This window comes from Pyrus communis, chromosome 15, assembly GCF_041283825.1.
Source record: "Pyrus communis isolate YQ-2024b chromosome 15, ASM4128382v1, whole genome shotgun sequence".
Classification (NCBI taxonomy): domain Eukaryota; kingdom Viridiplantae; phylum Streptophyta; class Magnoliopsida; order Rosales; family Rosaceae; genus Pyrus; species Pyrus communis.
Window position 1 is genome coordinate 37,059,480 of NC_142579.1, and position 9,452 is coordinate 37,068,931.

A 9,452-nucleotide genomic window follows, 5' to 3' on the forward strand; every position below is an offset into this window, starting at 1 on the left:
TCATAAATAGTCTTTGAAACTTACATGACTCTTTATTTGGATTCTTGAATTTCAAAATCAATCAATGTATTTTCTAAAATTAACTATTGCACATTAATTCGATTCATGATGTTAATTTTTGTTAAAGTTCTGTTGGCATGTCCAATAATTTGGTGCCACAAATATTTAAAATTATTTGAATTTCTAAAATTTATAAAATATAAAAGTTTATTGTCATAAAATAAACTTACATAGGATTATGGTCTGATGGTATTCCTCTTCACTTGTAAATGAAATGTTTAAGTTCGATTTTCATCAAAGACGAGTTTAAATCACATTATTACTAGCTTATTGTGAGACTAATAACAGGTGATGCCAAAAGAAAGAGATTAGACACCCTGTTTGAATGGAAGTGATCGCGAGGACTGCAGCAACCACAACAATAAGGTGGTGAGCATGGAGATTGCAAGAGATTGTTTCAACATTGCCTTCCACTTCTGCGTTATGCATTGATGTCTTCACTAAGATCAGTAAAGAGATTTCTTCGGAACAGTTACTTCCTCGGATTAATAACGTTCGTTAACCTCGTCCCTGTCAAGCTTTGAGTTTCAACAATCGGATTTTTGAACAAGCAATTCCATATCCTTGCGAGTGATGCTTAAAGCAACATTTTAATGGAAAAGTTCATTTCGTGTGGCAAAAAAAAACAACAAACATGATACAATTACTCTTCTTTTTCTTCAAACATACAAAGACATAAGCATAGGTCCATGAACATCAAATTGGTACGACATAAGAAGCTATATACGGATTAATTTAGGAAAGTTATTTTCTCACCATGGGTTGAATCTAAGGCCAAAAAATATAGAAGTGTAGAGGAGAAAAGGTGTACGGAAATCACTTCTCTTTATTTACAACACACTTCAACAAAAGTCATTACAAGTAGACGCTGTTTCCCTCTCAAATATAAAATCACACTCTTCAATACTTTATTTTGTTGGAACATCTATTACACTCACTTCAAGGAAACCTGAAATTGAAAAGCAAACTGTGTACTCTCTCAAAGACTAGGCTAGACTTCTAAGGATACGGCGAAGGAGGGACTGGCGGATCCTCCGGAGAAGGAGAGACTTGCGGTCGTTGATGCTTAAGGGACAGATTTAATAGAGTACACTGTTTGTACGACAGTGAGTCCGAGGAGAATAACAGCCGCAGCTACAGACATAAAGGCCCAAGGCGTGTTAAAATAATCTTGTTTCAAAATTACCATCCATCGGCGCCAGGACACTATGCTGTATTCTGTCAGTCTTTTACAAAGAGGGGCATAATACCAGTCGTCAACTTTCATCCCGGTGCCAAGGTCATGAAGCAAAGTAGATATCTTCCGGGTATCACCTAGCCAATTGTCAATAATTCCTTTCTCAACAAGCAATTGCACATCCATTGAGCCTTTCACGAGACGCTTCATAAGGAAAACATAATTAGCTAGGTAATCCTCTTCTCTGTGATGGCATTGTTCAAAAGCAAGGAGATTTCTGAGTTTCATTTCTGTCGTATCGTCCACTCTAAACTTTGGAATTTTGAGGATCCCACCCGAGAATTGTATGTCCAATAAGCTGCTATCTGTTCCTACCTCAAACTTGACTCCAGCCTGGAGTAGCTCTGTCACGTTGGGTGTGGCTGTGATGTTGGGTTTGTCTGTGGTTTTGGGTGTGTCTGTAGTTTTGGGTGTGGCTCTGGTCTTAGGTTTCTTTTCTGGTTCCAACGGTAGGTATAGAATTCTTATCAGATCAACAAAATGTTTTACTTCTACTCCAGAAGAACGTATCTCCTCAAATTTCTCTTTTTTCCCCTCGCTATCGATTTCGGCTTGGAACAATTTGTAGGAAATGTCAAGTAACGAAGAGTACTGGTGATGTAGAGGAGGAATAAGTTTGAAAAGATCTTGAAGAATGAAGAATGGCAGTTGATTTTCAAGCAACTTCAAATCTCGAAACACATCGTCTATCATCGTAGGGTTACTGAATATGTAATCATCTTCTTCCTTTCGATAATCGAGGTAACGAAACCTCAATAATAAATCAATGACGAAGGCGGCATCCACTGAAACAATTCTTACAAATTCATCCTTGTCAATGGGTTCTGCATAAAAACCTTGCAATCTTTTCTCTTTGTCCTGTATCTTTTGTATATACTCAGACAAGCCTACTTTGTTTCGTTTTAAAAAATGATGCAGGTACCTTAATTTGTGCTCTTCCATTGCTTTTAAGCTTTTGTTGCCATGGTGAAGTGGGCCTATAGAGACTACTTGAGGTGTATATGCTTTCTCATTTACTTGCCGTAGTCGCTCAGGAACTCTATAGATACACCGGTTTTTGGACAGGACAGACAAGTTAACCAGCTGGTTTTCTATGTCATGTTCCATTTTAACGTCTGAGATCGTTCCCTGCATTGATTCAAATATTTCATTAGGCACACAATCAACTAAGATACTTCGAGCAAACTTTTGTAAGAAACCAAAAAAAACCCCGCCTAATGCCTTCGGAGTTATTGTGGAATGTTGCTACTAAATATTCATATAAACCCTGATTGCACGCGATCCAATATCTTAGTGGATGAGAGATTTTTCAGTGTGACCGGAACAAGGAGAGATACACTACGTGTCACTATATAAATGATATGATATGTGTGTTAAAAAGTTAATAACTTAAAAAATAAAAATTTCTACCATTTATATAAAAACACGTGGCGTACGACCCATGTTTCGGTCACAATGAAAAATTTCTGCTAGTGGATTTTTATCAATATGTCTCTTGTTCGAAATTCCTCATTCCATGAATTATTATAAGAGTTTCGAATTCTCCTTATTCTCTTAATAATAATAAAATTAATAAAAAAAAGGTTTTCATATGAACCCTGAGGAGCCATGGACAAGTAGGTAAGGGAATCAAACTCAAAATCTTATGGGAATGAGTGTTGTGATAATTTTTTAGTGTCAATAACAGTACTTCTCATAAAAAAATAGAATTAAAATGAAGTGAGTTTATATCTGCTTTGTATATAGAAAACAAACAAGTTTGTACAGTTAATTTGCCTCATGTAAATAATTAAGAAAACTCAATAATATTACTTGCTATCCTCTGGTATATGAAAAATAAATTTTCTTTTAACAATAGCATAATGATACTGGGTATATATAACCATTTTTTTTTTCAGTATGTTTTTGCAGAAGGTGTTTACTTGGCCAAATTAAATTAATTTCATGACTCATGTAGCTAACTACCCTTATCTTTCCTTAACTATAAACATAGGTGGTTGATACTAATTCTCCGATTAATATAGTGAGTTTGACATAACGTGGATTTGGAAGAGTCTCGATATTGTGCTAGTCAGATTTATCTCACTTACTGTGCGTGATTAATTTAACCTTTTAGCCATACTTTTTTTGTTTAAACGTGATTAATTTAACCTTTTAGCTATACTTCTTTGTTTAAACCCTTCCACTTCTGCAACTGGAATGAATTGCTTTCCAACTCCTATACACCAAACTCTATGTGTATTTTACTCATTACAATTAGCTTAGGATGTAATTTTACTTTGATAATGGAATCATAAGTTCAACACCTCTAAATTTGCAAAAGTTTATGAACCCCGCTTTTGACACCTATTTTGTTCTTTATTGTAAATAGAGCTGTAAATAAATTTTCACCTGCATGTAAATAGTTTCTATCGTATATATGTCTAGTACTTTTCACATGTTTTATACCGTTTAAAAACCCGTAGCATCTACATGTTCTTTAGCGTACAAAGATTTCTTTTTCTCATGACGCTTACTAGCTAGGGTCTTAGGCCATCTCCAACTGAGGACTAGCCAGAGGGCTCGTTTTAGCCCTCTGGCCCTCCAAGATATTAATATTTTAATGAACAGTATAGGGTCATATTTGCCTCCATCTCCAACTGAGGGCCAAAGGGCCATAGGGCTCGTTTTAACCATGTTACAAAAAATCATCTCTAACCGAGGGCCAAATGGCCAAACATAATTTATTTTTTTTTAAACTACAACTTAAATTCAAATTCAACGGCTAAGTGGCGTCAGCTACCTGTGGGATTTGAACCAAATTTTGTAAAATAGAAGTTATAGGGAAAAAAAATAGAATTTAAAAAAATAATGAACCAAATTTTGTAAAATAGAAGTTATAGGAAAAAAATAGAATTTAAAAAAAATATGAAACAAATTTTGTAAAATATAAGTTATAGGAAGTTATAAAAAAAATAGAAAAAAAAAAGCTTTAAATTCATATATATAAAAAATAAAAAAAATACAAACAAAAAATGAATACATCGGCTAGCTGACTCAGCTAGCCATTGTATTCAAAATTTTCATATTATTCGTGTCGGTTATAATCGATACGATTGCAATTAATCAAAATTATTCCTGTGTAGCCGTTACTATTCGTGTCGGTTATAACCGACACTATTGCGATAAACAAAATTATTCATGTTGGCTATATTCGACAGTTTTAAGCAAAATTTTGGTCGACCCGGGGCTGGCTGGCTGGCTGGAACGGACCAGCCCTTTGGCCCTTTGGCCCTTTTAGATTCTGTGGGGCCCACGAGCCCTTTGGCCTAGTCTTCGGTTGGAGACGGTTTTCGGGCTATTTTCGACTATTTGGACCCTTCAGTTGGAGATGGCCTTAACCTCATACAGTTTAAAGTGCTCTTAAACCCAACTACATTTACCATCTAAGAGATGAGAATCACTTACACGAGCTTCAATTTCAACAACCTGACTTTCAGTTGGCATCATTGTTTCCCTGATTCGTTGGCTCCTCCACGGGGTCGAAGCCTACAACAAAAAAGCATACCGTGAGTTTGACACCAGTCATATATACGCCTACGTGGTTGATTGAAGACAATATCAATGCGTGGTTCTACTTAATAGACATAAAACCAAAACATATATATATATACACAACCAAACTATTCAACTAAAAGATATTAAGAAGAAAGTTGCAGAGTTCCCTTAAACGGTAAGTATGAAACAAAAGGCTTCAAAACAATGGATGTGTGCAAACATAGCAATGGAGAATAAACAAGCCAGATGAAAGGGAAAAAAAAAAGATTATAATATGAAAAGTGAGTTGCTATTGGTACTAATAATAAGTTGTCTAACATGATTTGAAGAATGTGTGCGTGATAATTTTTTAATGTACGAAAACAAAAAAGAAAACGAAATGAATTCGCACTTACTTTGTATGTACGAAAACAAGCAAGTTTTTACGGTCAATTTGCCACTTGTAGATGACTAAGAAAACTCAATACATATTGCTCCTCTTGTAATTGAAAATTAAATTTTCTTTTACCTATAGCACAATAATAGGCAGCCTATATATAAGCATTTCTTCTTCAATATGTTTTTGCAGAACGTGTTTAATGGGTGACATTAAATTAATGTCGTGATTCATGCAGCTAACTGCCCTTGTCTTTCTTTAACTATAAACATAAGTGGTTGATATTAATTCTCCAATTAATGTAGTGACAATCTGACAGAACGTGGATTTGGAAAAGTCTCAATATTGTGCTAGCTTGATTTATTTCACTTACTATGCTCAATTAATTTAGTTTTCTCGTACCTTATAATATTAATGAGAGAAAAGTTTAAACTACTCAAACTAACGATGAAGAAAAAATTCTCTCACTTATTGCACAATAACAAGTGCTGGAAGATGGGCTAAGAGCTAGTTTAAGATTGTTGTAGTTTTTTTAAAACTGCTTTCATTGTGCTATGAAAATGAATAATTGTGAAAAAAAGCAGGTGAGTGTTTAGAAAACTATAGTGCTAAAAATGTTTTTAGCCAAAAAAGAGACAAGTGTAGGATTGTCAATATGAAAGTTTCATTAATTGAAACTATTCACTTGCTCCTATATATATATAAATAAAAAAAAAAGTGTTTATTTAGAAGTATAAATAGAACTGCTTCTATTTTTTGCTATTTTACACCCATAATTTTGAAAGGAAAAAAAAAACATTTTTTATTTTCAAACACAATTTTAGCCAATTATTATGATACGCCGGACCTTGAAAATCCTCCGATCACCAGGGTAAGCACATGCTGGCCGACACCTGAAGGTGACGAAGTCATACTAACATGCATGAGAACAATGAATAAATAAAAGTTACAAATTTAAATAGAATGAATATGCAAATGAGGAGCGTGTTCAGAACACACATCTATTCAGAGACACTAGAAAAGGAAATATAAAATTGAATAAACAAAGAGATGGGTCCTACACCGAGAGGACTCGCAGATGCCGTTTCGGAAGTGTTTTGATGCCGGGATTTGTACGTCTCGATTCTAAATTCTGAGAAGGCGCAAAACAAACATAAGTGAACCAAGTTGATATATAGATAGTACTAAAACAATTATCAACATACTAACCCCCAAAGTTTATGAAAACACAATAGCATAATATGTAGTAGGTTTTTCGAAAACCCTAGCATGCCATAAAACCTTCATAAAACAGATCTCGTATATAGTGTGCTAATTAGTGGTATCGGTATTAGTATCTCTTATCCCGAAGCCAGTATGTAAGTATCTCTTGGTTCGCAACCATATAACAAATACCTCCTACCAACCGTATATCTCCTTTGTCCCCAAGCCAGCTACAAATATCTACCTCGCTCGTAGACGGAACAATGACCAACTAGATACACACAAAATCATTGGACATAGTATTTCCAAACATAGGTACATATATCTCAAAGACAGCTTCACTGTATGTCGTCATCAATTAGATATACTATAAAGAAGTATGTAAAAGCATGTTAGTATATCGTCATCCATCATATATACTACAAAGAACATCAGTTTGATAAAATATGGTATTCCAAAATAAGCTCAGTATAACATGATAATCAATTTCTCATAAAATGTTTCACAAAACGTACTCAGTAAATCATGTTTTTTATGTATGCATTTCTACTAATAAAGCATGCAGTTTGGAAGGGGTCTACTCACAGTACTTTACCGTCAAAAAGCTGCGCAAACTAACGAAGACGAAAACCTCAATATATGCACCTAAGCACATAAAGGGTACAATTAATAAATCTATACTAAAATAATTGATTTTGGAAAAACGGACGTCAAAAACGGGTTCAAGATGTCGGAAAACATAAAAAGAGACCTCGGGTACGTTACGTGTCGCTGCAAGGTGGTAGCTCCGGAGGCTATGCGTCACCGTGGGTCACCGAAATAGTCGTCAAAAAAGTTGCTGGCGCCGCCGTGGACTGTGATGCGTGTACTCCACGCGCCGGAACCAGCAGGCACCCACGCACTAACCACGCGCGGTTGGGCTGTTGGGTTGGACCGGGTTTGGGCCTGGGTTCTTGGGCTTGGGTTCCTTGGGCCGAAGGCCCAATCTTGCATGGCCAAAATGCCTGGGTCCTTAGGGTTTTGGGTTTGGGTTCTCTCGGGCCTTGGGCTTGAAAGCTGGGCCCAAGGTAAGGGTTTTGGGGTTTAAACAGGCCGAAACCCTTAAGCTTTAGGATAAAGGGTTAAACGGGTTTTGGCTCAGGGTTTTGCAGGCTAGAGGTTTAGCGGGCCAAGGGCCCAATGATAGTCACGGCCCGAATGGCCTAGGTTTGGTGGGTCATGGGTTTTCAGGTGTGGGTCATGGGTTCTTAATGAAACAAAGGCCAGAGCTCGGGGAGCTCCAATCAATGTTGATTCAACACCCTAGCTTATGATCATACTACCAAATTGAAGATGGAGACGAAAATAAGAGTTTCGTACCTATCTCATGCCTCATGGTGGCTGGAATCAGCTGGACTTGAGCTCGTACACCCATGGCTCGCCGGACCTGGGTTCTCCGTTTCTGGGCTTCACCGTGCTTCACAACAACGAGGGAAAGAGATTGGAGGTTTGTGATAAAGGTGATGGGGTCTGCGATAAAGGTGATGGCGGTGTCTGGGTTCTCTGGGTCAGAGGGTGGTGTGGGTGTGTTGATCGAAGAAGGGAGTGAGATGGAGAATGAGCGAGAAAATGAGAGATCCGAGAGAACAGAGAAAATGACGGGGTGAGTTAGGGTAGTGCCACGTGGCAGTTAGGGAGAGTAAGAGGTTGAGTGTTTTGAGTTGGGTTGTTACAATCTGCCCCCATTAAAGAAAATTTCGTTGTGAAATTTGAAATAACTTGCTACACTGAAAAACTCGAAAACAGAGAGAAGAAATATACACACACACACATGTAATGAAGAAATCAAGTTAGAGCGGTTGCACAAAAGAGAAAATGCCATTCAGTCTCAATCGGGTTGCAGTGATTCCATCTTTCATGTCTCTAAGCTTACACCTTCTTCCTTCGTTAGTGTAAAGGTAGAAAACATACTTTATAAAGATGTAAAGTCAAAAACCTATAATGACGTAAAGTAAAAAATAAGTATGCAAAATACAATAACCTCAAAATAGATATTTACTAACGTATAGGTTGAAAACTCGTACTGAAAATCAAAATCAAAATCGAACCCAAGTACACATAACGTCACGTACTACGAGAAAAGTGTCTTTGGGTTGAGCCCCAACAATAACAAAATCGTAACCTGCTGTAAACGGGTTTACCTGCCCATTTGCTTAACGAACCTGACGAATAAGCTACCGATATCACAGTCTATAGCTCGCAATATTGATAACACATTGTTGTCTTGATAAACAAGTAGTAACTTCCCAAGGGTGCACGATTTCCCAAATCAAAAATTTGATCCTCCGAAAACTAGTTCGCAAAACTCCTCTGTTAACCAGTGTTGCCTGTAGAAACTACATCTCCATTTTTGCTTAGTTGCAGATTTTTAGTCAAACTCGTATTGACCGCGCTACTGTACTGTTCCAAAGTGCACCAATCAGATCTGATAATAGTGTTTCGACACCCACATACTCACAAACAAAAGGGTCATGGAATGAGGTAGTGGAAATATGTGTTGAGATGAACACATATCGTTGGAATGAACTACTAGAGTACAATGTGATGCCTATGAATTGTAGCAAGATAAAGTGAAATGACTATTCATTTTTGCGTGAAGATAGTGATTGGTGATGTAATCCGCTGACCACCTGCACTTCAACCCTTATCAATCTTTTACTAAAAGATGGCTCAACCTCACGCCCATGTGGAACTCTTCTCGGTAAGTCTGGTAAGTTTGTGAAAATGTTATGCTCCTAACGTTCCTGTCTGAAACAATAAGAATTGGGCGTGCGCTTCTGCCATGTCGATCTCTTGTGAAATCCTTATTGATTGAGGGAGAAACCATGTTGAGAAGGCTATAAGAACACTCAAGAATTTAGGGTCAAAACAAGTCCATCGAATCTAGAGTACAAGATTAAGGATACTTCGTATTTCACAACTTTCAATTTCCATTGGTCACAACCCCTTTTTGGAAATTGATGAGAATAGTGTCTGCTACCGAAGAATCTCCCTAAAAAA

General features: G+C 36.9%; 1 protein-coding gene across 3 annotated transcripts; it reads right to left on the reverse strand.

Moving 5' to 3' along the window:
- Nucleotides 1-868: 868 nt before the first annotated feature.
- LOC148690962 (UPF0481 protein At3g47200-like) lies at nt 869-5,439 on the reverse strand. Of its 3 annotated transcripts, XM_088686869.1 has the most exons (4): nt 5,230-5,354; nt 4,745-4,825; nt 1,209-2,425; nt 869-1,170 (listed from the first exon to the last, which is right to left on the reverse strand). In XM_088686869.1, exons 2-4 carry the CDS (start codon nt 4,784-4,786, stop codon nt 1,140-1,142), a joined length of 1,290 nt encoding a protein of 429 aa, XP_088542995.1. In that variant the 5' UTR covers nt 4,787-4,825; nt 5,230-5,354; the 3' UTR covers nt 869-1,139. The 3 variants fall into 3 exon arrangements, with proteins under 3 accessions (XP_088542995.1, XP_088542992.1, XP_088542994.1); XM_088686866.1 differs by having other exon boundaries at nt 869-2,425; nt 5,230-5,439; XM_088686868.1 differs by having other exon boundaries at nt 869-2,425; nt 5,226-5,332.
- Between the last annotated feature and the right edge of the window lie 4,013 nt (nt 5,440-9,452).

Excerpts from the sequence above, each read along its gene's own strand:
- LOC148690962 (XM_088686866.1), bottom strand. The coding sequence starts at position 4,786 with ATGATGCCAACTGAAAGTCAGGTTGTTGAAATTGAAGCTCGT. Across the intron at positions 2,426-4,744 it reads TTGTTGAAATTGAAGCTCGT|GGAACGATCTCAGACGTTAA; the intron begins GTAAGTGATTCT and ends GAATCAATGCAG.